Below are 19845 nucleotides of genomic sequence, written 5' to 3'. Positions count from 1 at the left end.
ACTCACAAGTACCTACAAGCACTCACAAGTACCTACAAGCACTCACAAGTACCTACAAGCACTCACAAGTACCCACAAGTACCTACAAGTACCCACAAGTACCTACAAGTACCCACAAGTACCTACAAGTATCCACAAGTACTACAAGTACCCACAAGCACCCACAAGTATCCACAAGCACCCACAAGTACCCACAAGTACCTACAAACACCGACAAGCACCTACAAACACCGACAAGCACCTACAAACACCTACAAGCACCCACAAGTACCTACAAGCACCCACAGGTACCCACAAGTACCTACAAGCACCCACAAGTACCTACAAGCACCCACAAGTATCTACAAGCACCCACAAGTATCTACAAGTACCTACTAGTACCCACAAGTACCTACAAGTACCCACAAGTACCTACAAGTACCCACAAGTACCTACAAGTACCCACAAGTACCTACAAGTACCCACAAGTACCTACAAGTACCCACAAGTACCCACAAGTACCTACTAGTACCCACAAGTACCTACAAGTACCCACAAGTACCTACTAGTACCCACAAGTACCTACAAGCACCCACAAGTACCTACAAGCACCGACAAGCACCTACAAACACCGACAAGCACCTACAAACACCTACAAGCACCCACAAGTACCTACAAGCACCCACAGGTACCCACAAGTACCTACAAGCACCCACAAGTACCTACAAGCACCCACAAGTATCTACAAGCACCCACAAGTATCTACAAGTACCTACTAGTACCCAAAAGTACCTACAAGTACCCACAAGTACCTACAAGTACCCACAAGTACCCACAAGTACCTACTAGTACCCACAAGTACCTACTAGTACCCACAAGTACCTACTAGTACCCACAAGTACCTACAAGCACCCACAAGTACCTACAAGCACCCACAAGTACCTACAAGCACCCACAAGTACCCACAAGTACCTATAAACACCCACAAGCACCCACAAGTACCTATAAACACCCACAAGCACCTACAAGCACCCACAAGTACCTACAAGTACCTACAATCACCCACAAGTACCTACAAACACCCACAAGTACCCTGGGCAAGCACCCGGGGCAAGTACCCACAAGCACCCACAAGTACCTACAAGCACCCACAAGTACCCACAAGTACCTACAAGCACCCACAAGTACCCACAAGTACCTACAAGCACCCACAAGTACCCACAAGTACCTACAAGCACCCACAAGTACCTACAAGCACCCACAAGTACCCGGGGCAAGTACCCACAAGTACCTACAATCGCCCACAAGTACCTACAAGCACCCACAAGTAACTACAATCACCCACAAGTACCTACAAGCACCCACAAGTAACTAAAATCACCCACAAGTACCTACAAGCACCCACAAGTAACTACAATCACCCAAAAGTACCTACAATCACCCACACGTACCCACAATCACCCACAAGTACCCACAAGCACCCACAAGTACCCACAAGCACCCACAAGTACCCACAAGCACCCACAAGTACCTACAAGCACCCACAAGTACCTACAAGCACTCACAAGTACCTACAAGCACCCACAAGTACCTACAAGCACCAACAAGTACCTACAAGCACCCACAAGTACCCACAAGCACCCACAAGCACCTACAAGCACTCACAAGTACCTACAAGCACTCACAAGTACCTACAAGCACTCACAAGTACCTACAAGCACTCACAAGTACCTACAAGCACTCACAAGTACCTACAAGTACCCACAAGTACCTACAAGTACCCACAAGTACCTACAAGTATCCACAAGTACCTACAAGTATCCACAAGTACCTACAAGTATCCACAAGCACCCACAAGTACCTACAAGCACCCACAAGTACCTACAAACACCGACAAGCACCTACAAACACCGACAAGCACCCACAAGTACCTACAAGCACCCACAAGTACCTACAAGCACTCACAAGTACCTACAAGCACTCACAAGTACCTACAAGCACTCACAAGTACCTACAAGCACTCACAAGTACCTACTAGTACCCACAAGTACCTACAAGTACCTACAAGTACCCACAAGTACCTACAAGTACCCACAAGTACCTACAAGCACCCACAAGTACCTACAAGCACCAACAAGTACCTACAAGCACCCACAAGTACCCACAAGCACTCACAAGTACCTACAAGCACTCACAAGTACCCACAAGTACCTACAAGTACCCACAAGTACCTACAAGTACCCACAAGTACCTACAAGTACCCACAAGTACCTACAAGTACCTACAAGTACCCACAAGTACCTACAAGTACCCACAAGTACCTACAAGTACCCACAAGTACCTACAAGTACCCACAAGTACCTACAAGTACCTACAAGTACCCACAAGTACCTACTAGTACCCACAAGTACCTACTAGTACCCACAAGTACCTACAAGCACCCACAAGTACCTACAAGCACCCACAAGTACCTACAAGCACCCACAAGTACCTACAAGCACCCACAAGTACCTACAAGCACCCACAAGTACCTACAAGCACCCACAAGTACCTACAAGCACCCACAAGTACCTATAAACACCCACAAGCACCCACAAGTACCTATAAACACCCACAAGCACCTACAAGCACCCACAAGTACCTACAAGCACCCACAAGTACCTACAAGTACCTACAATCACCCACAAGTACCTACAAACACCCACAAGTACCCTGGGCAAGCACCCACAAGTACCCTGGGCAAGCACCCGGGGCAAGTACCCACAAGCACCCACAAGTACCTACAAGCACCCACAAGTACCCACAAGTACCTACAAGCACCCACAAGTACCCACAAGTACCTACAAGCACCCACAAGTACCCACAAGTACCTAAAAGCACCCACAAGTACCTAAAAGCACCCATGAGTACCCACAAGTACCTAAAAGCACCCACAAGTACCCAAAATTACCTACAAGCACCCACAAGTACCTACAAACACACACAAGCACCTACAAGTACCCACAAGTACCCACAAGAACCCACAAGTACCTACAAGCACCCACAAGTACCCACAAGAACCCACAAGAACCCACAAGTACCTACAAGCACCCACAAGTACCTACAAGCACCCACAAGCATCTACAAGTACCCACAAGCACCTACAAGTACCCACAAGTACCTGGATCACGCGACTCGCGGACGCAGGCTGCTCGCGCTATAGGTTCAACTTCCACAGAATGAAGCAAATTGAAAACGTCAACATAACTTGTTATCAGGCACAAAGCTAGGCCCTCCCTTGTTCTCAATCTGGTTGAAAATTGAAGAAATGGGTATCAGCGCGCTAACAGGTTAACCTGACGTTTAACTCAAGAGCCGTACTTCCGTAATTAACTAAAATTAACATACTTAGACTTAATTGTTTTTCATGACACTTGCAAAAGGCACACCCTGAATACTTAATTGTTAAATTAAGAGTATTCCGAAAAGTAACTTCGCTCTAGTTTTTCAGTTAGAGGCTGCTAAATATCATGAAAAACCCCATGTTAATCTCCATAGGAAAATTGGTAAAAGCATGTGAATTTTGCTTTAACGTTACAAAAGAGTATCAAGTCATATCTACAAGGGCCTACCGGTCCTGTAGAATTAAACATCAAATTATCGTTTTTGTTTGTCCAAAATTGTAACGCGCTTAAAGAGAAAAAATAAGTTTTTAGACTTTAGCTTATCTAATCCCAAAACCTAAATTCCCAAATTAAATGTACAGGTATGGTTAACCTCAAATATATATTTTAATATATATTTATTTAATTCGAACACTTACAGAGATGGTAATATCATAAACTTGCTTAGTTACAGAGGTTTCCCTGATACACTCTCCAGAGACTACGGTATTAATTTCTTTTGGTTTACAAATCAAATATCTCTTACTTTAAAAATGTGTTTAGTTTTTATTATATTTCAGACTTTCCGACGAGTACAATTCCTAAAATTATTTTGTAAACCTTCTAATGCTAAAAACGCGACGTATTTAATAATTGTAGCGCTACCCGTTTTAAACTGCCCATCTACCATTCGCGAATTTCCCGCCAAGAGATTTCAGTTCTCGGCATTGTATAGGCGCGCTACCATGGAAACGTGAGACTCGCCGCGACGCCGCCTCGAACAAAGTTCCCTCCTCCCTGCCCCAACTAAGCAAGACGCGAGAGGAACGCGCCGGCTGCCGACGTGAGAGAGATGCTAGGTTTAAGCAACATAACTCGAGCTTGTTCAAGGTTCTTATAGAAACTTCGTATTATAAGGTTGGCTTATAAAGCCGTTTTTTAAAACGAAAAATCTGGCTCGAAAAACGGGGGGCAATACTTTGGTTTTTTCCCTTCTTATGACGTGGTTGGATCCCGGGGAACCAAAGGAAACAAGACTTCGCGTTTGAGCATCCTCTCGAATAATGGGCCCGTTCCTCCTATAGGAGGAAGGTTAAACGCGGGATTCGGGAAGCCGGGAACCCAGTAACGAGTGCGAAGTTTGGCCGGGGACTTGCCGCGTAATGCTGCGGTTGATTAAAAATGTAAATTAAAAATTTCGAGCTTTGAAAGTTTTTATGCTAATTTCAAGCAATACATGAGTGGTATTACTATTAAACTAAATTTCATAAATTATAGCGGCCAAGGCTTAGCTACAACTTTCGTCTTTCCATTTAAGAAATAAAATGCCTGGCCTGCGGTGCTCCGTGCTTGACTGTGACAATTCTTTAATAAGGACAAAAGGTATATCGTATCATAGATTCCCGTCTGAAATTAATTTAAGGCTAAAGTGGATCAGCAAATGTGGACGTTCCCAAGAGGGCCAAGATAACATAAATCCTAAATACGCTCGGATATGCTCAGAACATTTTACTCCAAAAGATTTTGAGAGAGATTTAAGGGCTGAATTGATGAAAACAAAACCGAAGAGGTTATTAGTTCCAAACGCAGTCCCCTCAATCAACTTGCCTATAAATGTTGTGTGCCAAACTACTGAAAGAAAATCAAGAGATAGGTTGCGGAAGTCTATCGATGTGCAGGTTTGTAAATGTTAATTTATAACCTCATTAAATAGAAATAATTTTAAGTGGGATATGAAACTTTATAGGATGAGACCACTTCCTCTCAGCCTAATGATTCAACTACGACTGAATTGTCATCAAAACATACTATAGATGATGTCATCAAGACTCCTCTTAGATCTGTGAATGATCTGCCTTTTCAAATGTCATCAGACAAACCTCACACGAATTTTGTGATTCGTCCTAAGGATTCTATTCTTAATCAAAAATCATGGAAACCTACTACAGAGAAAGCCGAAACTCTGGAAAGTTTCTCCGTTATAGAAGGATTGCTTTCGGAATACACCTGTGATAGCAACAAAAGTTCCTATAATATTATTTGTGGTTCAAGTGATATCTCACCAGGTACCTCCAATGGAGATGCTTTAAATTTCAAAACATTTGATGGTTATCAGAGTACTCCAATTAGAAAAAAGCATTTTAAAGATTCATCGTCAAGTGATGAATGTACACTATCATTACCAAAGCCAGATTACAACTTAACAAATGACGATACTTCAATAGGATCAACTCACAGAGACTTAGCTTTAACATTGCTTAACTCAAATTCAGTCTCCATGCATTCTTTAGAAACCACCGAAAACTCTCCGCATTCTTTAGAAACCACCGAAAACTCTCCGCATTCTTTAGAAACCACCGAAAACTCTCCGCATTCTTTAGAAACCACCGAAAACTCTCCGCATTCTTTAGAAACCACCGAAAACTCTCCGCATTCTTTAGAAACCACCGAAAACTCTCCGCATTCTTTAGAAACCACCGATAACTCTCTGCACTCTTTAGAAAGCACCGATAACTCTCTGCATTCTTTAGACACCACCGATAAAACTCCATGTGTATCAGAAACTACAAACAATAACTTGTGTTTATCAGAAGCTACAAATAACAACTTGTGTTTATCAGAAGCTACAAATAACTGTTTGTGTTTATCAGAAGCTACAAATAACTGTTTGTGTTTATCAGAAGCTACAAATAACTGTTTGTGTTTATCAGAAGCTACAAATAACTGTTTGTGTTTATCAGAAGCTACAAATAACTCTTTGGGTCTATCAGAAACTACAAATAAATCTCAGGGTTTATCAGAAAGCATTAATAACTTAGAGGGATTATCATCACACGCTTGCAGATCATCAACAAATGAAGTTGAAATTCCAAAGCCTTTCTATTCGGCATGGCAATGTTTCAAAGTCCCGCCCCATTCAAGGAATAATTGCAATTGTAATGCATTGGAAATAATACAAAAATTAAGAGCAAAGAAAAAAATATCTGAAAGAAGGGAAAGCAATCTTCGTTTTAAATTGCTTAAAAAGCAAAAAAAATAGGAGATATGGGTTATAAATTATTTGCATTAACATATTCTAACCGTAGTTTAAAAAAAGACAACAAATTGATTAAGAAAAGGAATTTCATGCTTGAAAAAGAACAAAGCCATTGCCGGTCTTTACTAAGTAAGGTTTTTAGTCCTTGCCAAGTCAGATTAATTATGGGGAAGAGAAAGGTTCGGTGGGGAAATGAAGATTTAGCAAACGCTTTTGCACTAAGATATTTGGGTAAACGAAGCTACGTCTATCTTAGAGAAAAGTGCAACTATCCGTTGCCGCACCTTTCAACGCTAAGACGCTATGCTGCCAAGCTCGATTTTAGTCAGGGTTTGCTGCATGACATCATAAACATAATGAGAGCCAATGGGCAAACCATGGACATTAAAGAGAAACTGGTAGTACTAACGTTTGATGAGGTTAAGGTTAGGTCACTATTGGAGTATGATGTCAAAAATGACAAAGTTGTTGGTCCTCATAGTCAGCTACAGGTCATTATGGCGCGTGGGTTATTAACCAACTGGAAGCAGCCAATATATCTGGGACTAGATCAAAAAATGACCAAGTCAGTGCTTTCATCAGCCATAGTTGAGTTAAAAAAAGCTGGCTTTGAAGTGGTTGCATGTGTAAATGATATGGGTGGAGGCAACCAGGGATTGTGGAGGTGTGTCACTTAATAGAACTTGGTTTACAAACCCTGCTGACTCTAGTCAAATAATTTATTGTTTTGCTGATGCCCCCCATCTACTAAAATTAGTGAGAAACTGGTTTTTGGACACAGGGTTCATTCTTGATGATGAAAAAATTTCGAAAGAACCCGTATTGCGAATGTTCCAGCAAGATAGGGGTGAAATCAAGATGTGTCCAAAGCTGACTGACTTACATTTTAACTGTGTTAAAACTCAAAGGCAAAATGTGAGGCTAGCGGCTGAGCTTTTATCACATAATGTGGCAACAGCTGTGAAAAGAATGGGGTTTAGTGACGAAACAGCAGAGTTCCTAGAAATAATAAATAGCTGGTTTGATGTTATGAACAGTTACGTTAAATTTGATACCCCAGAATCTAAATGTGGGTATGGCATGAATTTGCCTGCCCAAAATGAAATTTTAGACAAAATGTCATATACTATGAATGCCATGATTTGCGATGGCAAGAAGAATGGGTCCTTACAAATTTTTCAGAAAGCTATTATAATTTCCAACAGTTCTCTCAAAAATCTATATTATGACTTGAAAAGGAAGTACGGAATTAAGTACATCTTAACACACAGATTAAATCAGGATTGTTTAGAAAACTTCTTTTCACAATTAAGGACAAGAGGGGGTTTGGATGATCATCCAACTCCTCTAAATGCATTTTACAGGATTAGGATGATTGTCCTGGGAAAAAATAATGGAATAGTGAAATCAAATGTTAATACGGTATCGCAAACATCAGATGAATACTTTGTAACGCGGGTTCTAAAAGAATCAGATATTGTTTTAGAAGATAGCGATATAATGGAAGATACCAGTGAGAGTTTGTGTGAAGATCTTAATGATACTGTTGTTCATTCCATTAACGCTGTTGTTTCTCCCACGCACTCGCCTCTTAAAAAAAACCCTAGATTTCAAAACTTAACAAATTTAAATACAATGAAAATTAACAGAAAAAATGCTAGTTCTTCATCAAAAGTACAGGTAAATAACAAGGAAAATATGGGGGGAAAATTAACTGCCCAAGAAGAGGGTGGAATGGAGTATTTAGCTGGCTGGGTTGCGAGAAAATTTGTTGATAAATATCCTAATCTGCAATTGAAAAGCTCTTCCAATACCCTAGCATATCATTCCTATGATATTCCTTCGTGGGTTTCTCAATTAAGTTATGGGGGCGCTACAGTTCCATCCAAAAATTTTTTAAGTGATGTAAATACCTTTGAAAAATGTTTTCTCGACCATCATAGAGGGCCGACTAAATATAAAGGAATTTCAATAAGCAAAGAGAGGGGAGTTATTAAAAATCTTACTGAGAAAATTTTTAAATTATTTCCTCAATACCCAAGAGAGATAATTTTTACTTACATAAAGATGAGAACGCATATCAGGATAAAATTCATAAATTTAACTACTCTGGGTGAAGCGCAAGAAAGGAAGCGGGAGAAGAAAATGGAAAAGCTCACTAAGTAGAAACAGAATAATTATAATTCTCATATAAATTTGTGATAAATTTGGTTCTACACTTGATAGCGTTTTTAGGCTAGTCAATAAATTTATTTGTAAACAAAGTTTTCTAATTACAACACATGTTAAAGATAAAGTATGTGATAAACTTTCACAATTTTCTAAATTTCTACCTCATTTTTGTATGTTTATATTGTTAAAAATAAAATGGACTATTGAGACCTGAATTTACAGAATCAAAAATTAAGAAGTTATATATTCATTTAGGTCTACTGTGTTAAGAATTTGCAAACGTATACGTTATAATATGAAATTGAAAAATATTCCACTTCACGCATTTTGCTAAGACAGACATTTTTGAAATCCGCGTAATACCCCCAAAAATCTACTTCCGAAAGGCTGTTGGGATCCAGCTACGTCACTCGCGACTGCGCGGAGAGGAGAGAGAATTTTTCTTATAGCGAGACGTTTTTTTTCGGAAATAAGCACCCCTTGGAGCTTGTTAATATGACTAGACGGCCGAGAGCGTAAAGGCGTCAATCCGTGGAGTGAGAGCTCTGTGGATGGTGCGGGATCGAAACCCGGCCGAGGAGGAAAATAATTTCATAAATAAATAAAATTATTTCACGTTGCAGAGCCACCTAAGTGTGATACTGAGTACTTTTTAAAAATTTCTGAATTCCGCACGGGAAAAAGAGGTGGAAAATGGGGGAAAAAGGCGCGCCCAGCCGTAAAAAATAGTCGGACTAAACCTTTGCACCATCCGATAGATGGCGCAAAGCAAAAACGGCAACCATCTACGTAGCTATACTAGCGTTGTAAATTCCATACAGCTAAGAGGAATCATTCTGTAGCCTCCCCGACTCCCTTTTATAAGTCGCCAAAGATTGAGTGAGTAGCCCCTCGACTACCATTAAAAACAGGCAATGATTAAGCGAGTAGCCCCTCGACTCCCTATTAAAATCTCCAAAGATAAAGTGAGTAGCCCCTCGACACCCACTAAAACAGGCAATGATTAAGTGAGTAGCCCCTCGACTCCCTTTATAAATCGGCTATGAATAAGTGGGTTGCCTCTCGGCTCTTTTAAAATCGAAAATGATTGAGTTAGTAGTCGCTCGAATCGCCAATCATTACTTATGAATTAGTGAATAGCTCCTCGATTCCCTTTAAATATTACCAATTATTAAGTATAGGTCACCATTGAATAAGTGAGTAGCAACTCGAGTGACCTTAAAAATCGCCAATGATTTAGCGAATAGCCCCTAGACCCCCTTTTGAAATCGCCTATGGATAGCCCCCTATAGACTGCCTATGACGCGTAAGCGTTTGAAAGAGAATTTTTCTTAGGGTTACGAATAGGAAATACGTAAGCGATTGAAATGAATTTGGTTTAGGGTTTCGTTTTCATTCTTTACTTAAGTCTGGCTAAAATTTAAAATCAATTATAGCATTTCCCAACGTATGTTAGCGAAATGCTATAATTGATCGTGACATTTCCCAACGGATGTCATTTAAAAAGTTTCTTCAAAAATATGTGGCATTGCGCATCCGCACCGAACTCTTATTTAAATCATGACCGCTTCTTTTCCGTTTTCACTCTCCCTTTAAAAAGGCGAACGATACTTTTTCTTCAGACCGAGTGAAAATAATAGCCCATCGTTAGATGTTCACCAAAGTATGTAGCGAAAAACCCTGGATAAAGAATGCGCGTGAGCTTGAAATTTTATTATCACGCTATAGGATCGGCAACTCCCTATCTCGAACGACAGCTTATTCCGTATATACTCTATTACAAGATCGGTTGTCAGCACTCGCAAACCTAGGTCTCAATTTAATTTAGCCTTGTGCGTGCTGACAAGAGGCTAAAAAACTTCGGGATATTTTAAACGATTTTAAATCCTGAAGATCCTGAAGTTTTTTGTCTCTTGACAGCACGTACAAGGCTAGGTTACATCGAGACCTAGGTTTGGGCGTGCTGACAACCGATGTTGTAACATGAGTATATACAGCATAAGCTGTCGTTCGAGATAGGGAGTTGCCTATCCTATAGCGTGAAAACAAATTTCACGCTCTCAGGCATTCTTTATCCATGGAAAAACTATCGCGCTACCTTTAAGATTCCTAAATTATTATCCGTAACCTGGAAAATGAAAAGCAAAAAGCACGCGTCTTCTATTCATCGCATTCTATTCTTAATTCTGGGCACCTGACACCCTTATCCCGCGTCTAATTGCCCCGCTTTCAATTTGAGAGATTCTACGCACTTTCCAAGAAGGACAATCGCGTTTAAAGATACGAGATCCCACGCATTTTTATAAACCAGCTCAATCCATTCAAACAATTACCATTCAATTACTAATTTTAATTTGTTGAGAAAATAAATTAACGCGCAAGTATGGCTAATCGTAATAAAAACATCAAACTATATAAGTAACCTAATGATTAGGTTAATGTAATTTGATTACTTGATCGATTAAACCATGAATAAAACCCGAAAATTCTAAATTAGACGGGGGCATCTTATGATGAATAAAGTAATAATAATTATTGTCACTAGAGGGCGAGAAAAAGTGTAATATCACTGGGTCATCTTGTTAATGTTCACCAGAGTGATAAATTTATAGCTCCCGAAGACAGATGGTGATTATTTGAAAATAAGTTGCAATGGATTATAAAATGCTGGTCATAAACACTCGTTAATGACGAGGGCACTTTATAATAAAATGATTTCCAACTTAAACAGACACACGTATCAGAAGTGAAATTCTATATTTTCACAGAATGAACGAGAAAATTCTACATTTTCATAGAATGACCTATAAAATCCCACATTTTCGCAGAATAAACAAAATCCTACATTTCCGCAGAATTAACAATAAAATTCTGCGTTTTCGCCGAATGACCTATAAAATCCTGCGTTTTCGCCGAATGACCTATAAAATCCTGCGTTTTCGCCGAATGACCTATAAAATCCTGCGTTTTCGCCGAATGACCTATAAAATCCTGCGTTTTCGCCGAATGACCTATAAAATCCTGCGTTTTCGCCGAATGACCTATAAAATCCTGCGTTTTCGCCGAATGACCTATAAAATTCTGCGTTTTCGCCGAATGACCTATAAAATCCTGCGTTTTCGCAGAATGAACAATAAAATCCTACAATTTCACTGTATGAACAAAATCTTAGTTTCGCATTATGAACAATACAATCAGCCCCCATTTTCGCAGAATGACATATAAAATCCTACATTTTCGCAGAATGACATATAAAATCCTACATTTTCGCAGAATGACGTATAAAATACTATAAGGAACAAATTACAGATATACATTTTTCAAAATTTTCCTGATTAAAAGCCCAGAATGCAGTAAACCTGAACTTTTTCATCTTGATCCCTTGTATTTCGCTAAGAGCTTTAAAAGCTCACTATGGATCATGTAATTAAAGCCAAGAATTAATTAGCAATTGTTGATGGAGCAATCTTAATTGTCTCTATCCGCTACTAAAGCAAATGTCGGCTCCTGAGGCGTCCCTAATATGCTAGCTAATCTTTAACGAAGCAAGGCAGTTAGGAACCAATCAGAAGTCTTCCACGAGAGCTTAATTAAGCTTAAAGGGACTGTAAAGTAGGGATCGAGGGTGGGTAAAAATTATATGAAATACGTCAGAGTCACGTGACCGAGGAGAGGCGTGGTTCAAAGAAGTTTAGTTCGTTTTATTTCGAAAACTACCACTACGGGAAATTGGCGCTGCAATCTCGAGAAAAACAAGGACTAAATGTCCAGTTTCACTCTATGTTGAGTCTTTGTATCTTGTTGTCACGTGGTGCCACCGATAGCGTCTTTGCAGTCCCTTTAAAGGGGTCCTTCTGTCCACGACTTTGGGAGCATCTATCGCGTCATTTGTTTCAATTAAACCAGACCCAAAATTTTTCCATTAACGCATTAATTAACTTGAAACTTATCTTGATGGATTCTCACACTAACCAAATTATTTAATCTAATTATTTAACCTAATTTCTATGGATAAAAGTTCTGTAAAAATTTATTTTCATGAAAAGATAAAATAAAAATTTTATACGAATTGAAAATCCAAAAATAAATATTGCTATAGTTTGTTGTCATCACGTACAAAAATACGTTACATTAAAACCTAGCTAGCTTTGGAAATTCTGACAACCCACCGAAACTGGAACAGAGTATATACGCGCCGAGGATTGAGAGGTAAAGTAGCAAGCAGCGCCTCTAGCGGATTGAATTGAAAACTCTTGGCGGGAAATTCGCGAATGGTAGATTGGCAATTTAAAGATGGGGAGCGCTACAATTGTAAAATACGTCGGATTTTTAGCATGAGAAGGTTTACAAAATTATTTTAGGGATTCTACTCTTCGAATAGTCTAAAATCTAATAAAAAATGAACATATTTTTAACGTAAAGAGATACTAGTAAACTAAACGAAATACCGAAGTCACTGGAGAGTGTACAAGGGAAACTTCTGTAACCAAGCAAGTTTATGATATTACCACCTATGTAAGTGTTCGAATTAAATAAATATGTTAATGTTGTGAGTTAATTAAATTAACTAGCAAGTGATTCTAGACAGACACATTTTTGAGGTTAACTGTACTGTACCTGTACATTTAATTTGGAAATTTGGGTGCTGGGATTAGATAAGATAGTCTAAAAAGTTACTTTTTCTCTTTAAGCGCGTTAATCCATTCAATTATTTTAACGCAATGAATTCTAGAATTTCGAAAACTGTTAAAATTTCACCCTTTCTGGGAAATTTCAGTAATAATTCCTACAACTAACTACACAAGAAGCCTATGGCTTCATTTAAAGACGCGGTAATTTTCCCGCCAATTTGTTCTTCTAAAATCCGCTAGGTGGCTAACGCGGCGCCTCGCTCGGCGCGTATATACAGAATAAGCTGCGCGCAATCTTTATCCATGGACCCACGACAGAAAATATTGAAAATTTTCTACTATGAAGCAGACGACGCCTCATTTCGACCCTGATTTGTCACTAAAAATAATTGGAGGTCCATTTTTGGGTAAGGGCTGACTTTTCCCTGACCTTTTAGGCTCATTTTCAATTTCCCGGACATTTTAGGCTCATTTTCAATTTCCCTGACATTTTAGGCTCATTTTCAATTTCCCTGACATTTTAGGCTCATTTTCAATTTCCCTGACATTTTTGGCTCATTTTCAATTTCCCTAACTTTTCCCTGACATTTTAGGCTCATTTTCAATTTCCCTAACTTTTCCCTGACCTTTTAGGCTCATTTTCAATTTCCCTAACTTTTCCCTGACCTTTTAGGCTCATTTTCAATTTCCCTAACTTTTCCCTGACCTTTTAGGTCCATTTTAAATTTTCCTGACATTTTAAGGCTCATTTTCATTTTTCCTAACTTTCCCTGACCTTTTAGGCCTATTTTAAATTTCGCTGACTTTTCCCTGACCTTTTAGGTCCATTTTATATTTCCCCGACCTTTTAAGGCTCATTTTCATTCTTTATCCATGGACTCACGATAGAACCTATCAGGGCCGGAAATAAGCACAGGACAATGGACATTGTCCAATAAAATTTTAAAATGTCCCATAATTTTTTTTAAAACTAAGGGTGTCACTGGACAGTTTGACCAATAAGTTTTCCGAAGTTTTTATAGCTTGAGAATGGAGAAGCGACACTATTTTTGCACACTCCAGTGGACAATTTTTGTTATTTCCGGCCCTGGAACCTATTGAAACGTTTCTACTATGAAGCAGACGATGCATCATTTCGACCCTGATTTGTCAGTAAAAATAGTGCTATAAGCCTATAGGCAGGCAGTCGCATCGGGAATAAGGTGGATTATAAATGCCGTACTGCTCAAAACCAAAATTAAATCTAAACACTATATATTAAACGTGTATAAAGAGAAAAATGTATGGAGTATTAGCAAGGTATAGTAATTAGTTAGTATTAATCGAGAGCTGCGCAAACTTTTAATGAATTAATGAATAAGGGTAAGACGAGAGATCAATCAAAACTTACCCAGAGATGCCGCTAATTCCTTCTGTTATATTCGTACCAACACCTCTGTTTAAAATAAATTAAATAAATAATTAATTTTAATTTTAATTTCACAGACAATTCGGGCCTTGGCTACATTTTAGCAAAAGTAGATAGGGGGAAAGTAAAGTTCGAGGATGGTCCCCCACCTTTGACTGTGGGTTTCCTCTAAGTTTAGAAGCTATCTCTCCTCTCTCTTACCCCCAATGAGAGTTAGCCAATGACATTTGAGAAAACACCCCAACCCCTTATCGATTTTTTTTTGAGAGGTAGTTCATAGCGACGGCAGCGACCCGGGACAGTAGCCGGTGAAATTGTCTGCTCTAAAGGAAAATTCAAATCGACCAAGTGTCACATCGTTTAAAAATTGGGGGCGCTGATTTTTATCCTTTAATTTTTGTATTTCCTTATGTCACATATAATTACAGGGTCGGGCCCATTTTAGTTGACTAATCCACCTAGTCCAGGCAAAAAGAAATGCGGAATAACCACCACTATCTTCTTCATGTTTTGACTTAAGAAGATCACATTGGCAAATCTTATCCTATAACAGTTCGTTCATGGATCCATTACCTTTCATAGAGTTAAATATTCTTATTCTACTTCCAGTATCGTCCGTGGTAAAAAGATCGTCATTTATTAATTTTAACGTTTCCACTCACAGATGTTGCTTTACCGTATATCCGTATGCGATCTCGTTAAGCCTTAGCTAGTAGGAGTCCTTTTAAAACTGTTTACAGAACTATTTTTCAGTTGCAAATAGGCACTGGCAATGTGCAATACCTCTCCTACGCGAGGGGGTAGGAACTGTGAGAGAGAGGAAAGGGGGTTTCTAGGTTTTCATGGCGCGGGGGATCTTCCAAGTGCTTTACTTTCCCCCTATCTACTTTTGATTTCAGGCACCAACCAGAACTCGTAGTTGGCTAAGGCGGAGTTAAAACCAATCATGAACCTTCAATCCAGAAGGACCAGAACTGAAACTGGGAGGTTTTTTTCTGCTTGCTTGCAACGTCTGTACGCAGTAGTTCGCCAATTTCGCAGGGTACGCGCACCCGCGGTAAAATGTAAACAAACGTGGCCGTGCTTTTGGGAATCACTTTCACAATTTCCAAACGCGCAAATCTTTATTTTTCCTATTTTTAATTACTTTATTAAACTCTATGTTTAAATAGATGCAAAAAGTTAACATTAGTCCCAAGGCTTAGCGAAATGAGACTAAGCGGCCATTTTACTTGTTTACATTGTACCATCTCTCTCCAAGACCTTGTCGTCTGCTACTAGCTACCTTTTTTCTTTATTTTGAGCACAGCCCACTCGATCACGCAAGTTGCACGCGCTATAGAAGCCCGTCCAAAGAATTCAAAACCCATGTATTTTCGAGAATCGAGAGGGTGTAGTGGAAAAGCTGGTAAAAACATGAACGAGTCTCGATTTTTGAGACAAAAAGCACTGAAATGTTAGGGGGAATTGTCGAGTTGATGAACAAACTTTTATAGGAAAGTGAAAAATGTAAGCTCTAGCTTCCTGATTTTTTTACTATTTGTAAGTTAAAGTACACTAAAAATTTAGAAAATATTTTGAAAGGCTTAGGACTGATAGTTATTTTTCTAAAAATTATCAAACTTTCAGTTTGTGGTTTTTTCAACTCTGGATGACTTCTAGCCATTTTAAAACGCGCTGGGCAAATTATTCAAATAAATAATTTTTCCCCCAATACTTGTAGTACTTGGTTTTCACATATTTTCCAATTAGCTTTAACGACTAGTTAATTGTAATAATAAATAAAATATAAGCCCTTAAATACAGTATTTTGATGAAGAACATTATCAGCGGGATTGTTTGGGCCTAGTGTTTATTTTTTAACTAAAGAACTATTCACGCTTGAAATTTCAAAATTTGTAGGACTTTAGAAAACGATACTACGCACCTCTTCCTAAAATTTCATGACATTTGATCCACAAAAAGCGAAATTAAGCCCATTTTACTCCAAAAAACGGCATTTTCCCATAGACATAATGCTAATTCTTAGACTCGTTTGACCAAGGAGTACTAATCGGTCATATTCTTGACTTTTGGCTGTTTGAAGGGGCTTCTATAGCGTGTGCAACTTGCGTGATCGAGTGGGCTGTGTTTTGAGACACATTAGTGAGAAAACTTTAACATGGGATCCACCATAAGATTCTGGTCCATTATATAGAAGGTTCATGGCAGAAAATTCTTAAGCCTGGTTTTCACTGGCCCAAAACGCAGGAAAAATCGCGTTTTCCGTGCGGCAAACGTGGAATTGGTTTTTTATTTTTCCGCAAATTTCCACGTAAAGGAAAGTGGTGGCCAATCGGAATCGACAAATGCGTGACGTCATAGGCTTGGTTTTTGGTCAGCTTGCGAGGTTTTTACCGACGCCATTTTTTAAATTTAAGGCGTTTGTGTTGTCGAATGTTTGTTTAACGATTTGCTAAAGAAGTTTGGCTTAATCGTTATTTATATGATAAAAATGAACGTTTTTACAATTTCAATAAATTATAAAGAAAATCAATAGGTTGCTAATGGTGCATTTTCAACATAACTGGTAAGCCTTGGTCTCCACGAGCTCGCACTCGTTCATATTACAAGTTTTTAGTGAAAACGTTTTGCCGCCATTTTTTTCTCTTTTTTTTTAAGAAACTTTCCGCAAAATTTTGCGGATTTTTTTACTGTTCCGTGAAATTTTCGGCAGTGAAAACCAGGCTTTACTAAGATTAAATATTCGAGGAATCAGGGTTCATACAAACCTGGAAAACCTTTAAAACCTGGAAAAATCGGGTCGAATGTTTTAGTAAAATTCAGGGAAATCAGGGAAATTTGCGTCAAACAGGGGCCGAGTAATTGAGGAAAATGTTCGTGAACATTCCCTCCATAGGATTAACATTACACTAAACTTTGGAGGAGGTTGTACTTGATATACGCCCTTTGAGTTTGTTATAGTCCTATTCACAAATAATACTATAAACTTGGGCTTTCGTAAAACAGGGGCCAAGTAATTCCCTCCATAGGATTAATATTTCAATATTTATCAAAGTTAAGAATTAATAAACAAGTCCCTGGGACTCGTGGCCCTCTGCTTTTGAATAAAAAAACTAGTCTGAGTAATTAATAAAGTGGTTTTGGACCTGTAACCTGTCTTATTTCCATGGCTGGCCATGATGGAGAAACAATTCGTGTGTAATGGGATATATGGCGGTTTCATATTAATTTATTGTAAAAGAATCAAAGAACTAAGAATTGTATAGAAACTATCATTTTTTGAAACCTGCATCGAAAACCGCTAAAATATGTCAGTAGCAATTAAAACCATAAACCAAAAGACACGAGAGACGAGAAGTGTAATGCTTTTCTAGGTAATGTGTCTTATCCCTTCTATAAAACCCCTGCTTTGGCAAGCACGCTGACAAATCTCTCTCTCTCTCTAGTCGCTACGTTACTCGGCAATTTCTTCATTTCCATAGGACCGCGGGGCAGAGTGGTACTCGATACTCACCGTGCCGCTTAACGTGGGTTGAAATTAGGTTATATTGTAATGAAAGTGAATTTAAGTTGATTAAATTCAATTAAAGTAAAAGTATGAAGTTCCGAGAGAAGTGCGGACTTCTCTGAGAAGCCTTAATGCGCTCTCGGAACGTAAATACGGCTTTCTTAGTTAGAACAGAGAAACCTTTGTTGCCCGAAGTTGTCGATGAAAGATTAAATATCTTAAAATTATGTGTAAACAAACTAACTACTGTAGAACGAATAGGAGGCTGTGAAACAAGGAAAGTATTTTCGTAAGAACTTGTACTATTAATGCTCAATATATTTTAAATATTTCAATATCGTTGTACGGTAGGCTTGGCCTTGTAAGCCACGCCGACGTAACTTCTCCCTTCCAATTTGTTCGAAAAATATAAATTGCGATTTGAAATCTTTGTTTCATGGCAATGTTTATTATGAGTAGACATGTTTGAGATAAATGGATTTGATTAGTTTTAATATTGCAAATAAATAGGTATTTAATCTAGTTTAGATATATCTTGAATTGGAAATAATAGAAATATCTTTGACTCGAAATCGGTTTTGAAAAGAGTAAATATCTGGGATTTGAAGCGTTTCTTGGGGGCTGCAAATATCTGGGATTTGAAACGTTTCATGGGGGCTGCAAATATCTGGGATTTGAAACGTTTCTCGGGGGCTGCAAATATCTGAGATTTGAAACGTTTCTCGGGGGCTGCAAATATCTGGGATTTGAAACGTTTCTCGGGGGCTGCAAATATCTGGGATTTGAAACGTTTCTCGGGGGCTGCAAATATCTGGGATTTGAAACGTTTCTCGGGGGCTGCAAATATCTGGGATTTGAAACGTTTCATGGGGGCTGCAAATATCTGGGATTTGATACGTTTCATGGGGGCTGCAAATATCTGGGATTTGAAACGTTTCTCGGGGGCTGCAAATATCTGGGATTTGAAACGTTTCTCGGGGGCTGCAAATATCTGGGATTTGAAACCTAGTGTTTTGGAACGGAGAATATCTGGGTTTTCGAAACCTAGTGTTTTGGAACTGAGAATATCTGGGTTTTTGAAACCTAGTGTTTGGGAACTGAGAATATCTGGGTTTTTGAAACCTAGTGTTTGGGAACTGAGAATATCTGGGTTTTCGAAACCTAGTGTTTTGGGAACTGAGAATATCTGGGTTTTTGAAACCAAGTGTTTTGGAACGGAGAATATCTGGGTTTTTGAAACCTAGTGTTTGGGAACTGAGAATATCTGGGTTTTTGAAACCTAGTGTTTGGGAACTGAGAATATCTGGGTTTTCGAAACCTAGTGTTTTGGGAACTGAGAATATCTGGGTTTTTGAAACCAAGTGTTTTGGAACGGAGAATATCTGGGTTTTTGAAACCTAGTGTTTGGGAACTGAGAATATCTGGGTTTTTGAAACCTAGTGTTTGGGAACTGAGAATATCTGGGTTTTCGAAACCTAGTGTTTTGGGAACTGAGAATATCTGGGTTTTTGAAACCTAGTGTTTAGGAACTGAGAATATCTGGGTTTTTGAAACCTAGTGTTTGGGAACTGAGAATATCTGGGTTTTCGAAACCTAGTGTTTAGGAACTGAGAATATCTGGGCTTTTGAAACCTAGTGTTTGGGAACTGAGAATATCTGGGTTTTTGAAACCTAGTGTTTAGGAACTGAGAATATCTGGGTTTTTGAAACCTAGTGTTTAGGAACTGAGAATATCTGGGTTTTTG

General features: G+C 38.9%; 1 protein-coding gene across 1 annotated transcript; it reads left to right on the top strand.

Moving 5' to 3' along the window:
* The first annotated feature begins 4484 nt into the window (after nt 1–4484).
* Nucleotides 4485–6381, top strand: LOC149650545 (uncharacterized). Its single transcript, XM_089849165.1, has 3 exons — nt 4485–4525; nt 4660–5020; nt 5089–6381. The coding sequence occupies exons 2-3, from the start codon at nt 4667–4669 to the stop codon at nt 6379–6381; spliced, it is 1647 nt and encodes a 548-aa protein (XP_089705291.1). The 5' UTR covers nt 4485–4525; nt 4660–4666.
* The last annotated feature ends 13464 nt before the right edge of the window (nt 6382–19845 follow it).

The sequence above is a fragment of the Phalangium opilio genome, unplaced genomic scaffold (assembly GCF_054372755.1).
Source record: "Phalangium opilio isolate 3A_F unplaced genomic scaffold, DU_Popi_V2 ptg000086l_1, whole genome shotgun sequence".
In the NCBI taxonomy this organism is placed as follows: Eukaryota; Metazoa; Arthropoda; class Arachnida; order Opiliones; family Phalangiidae; genus Phalangium; species Phalangium opilio.
This window is presented reverse-complemented; position numbering and strand designations above follow the sequence as displayed.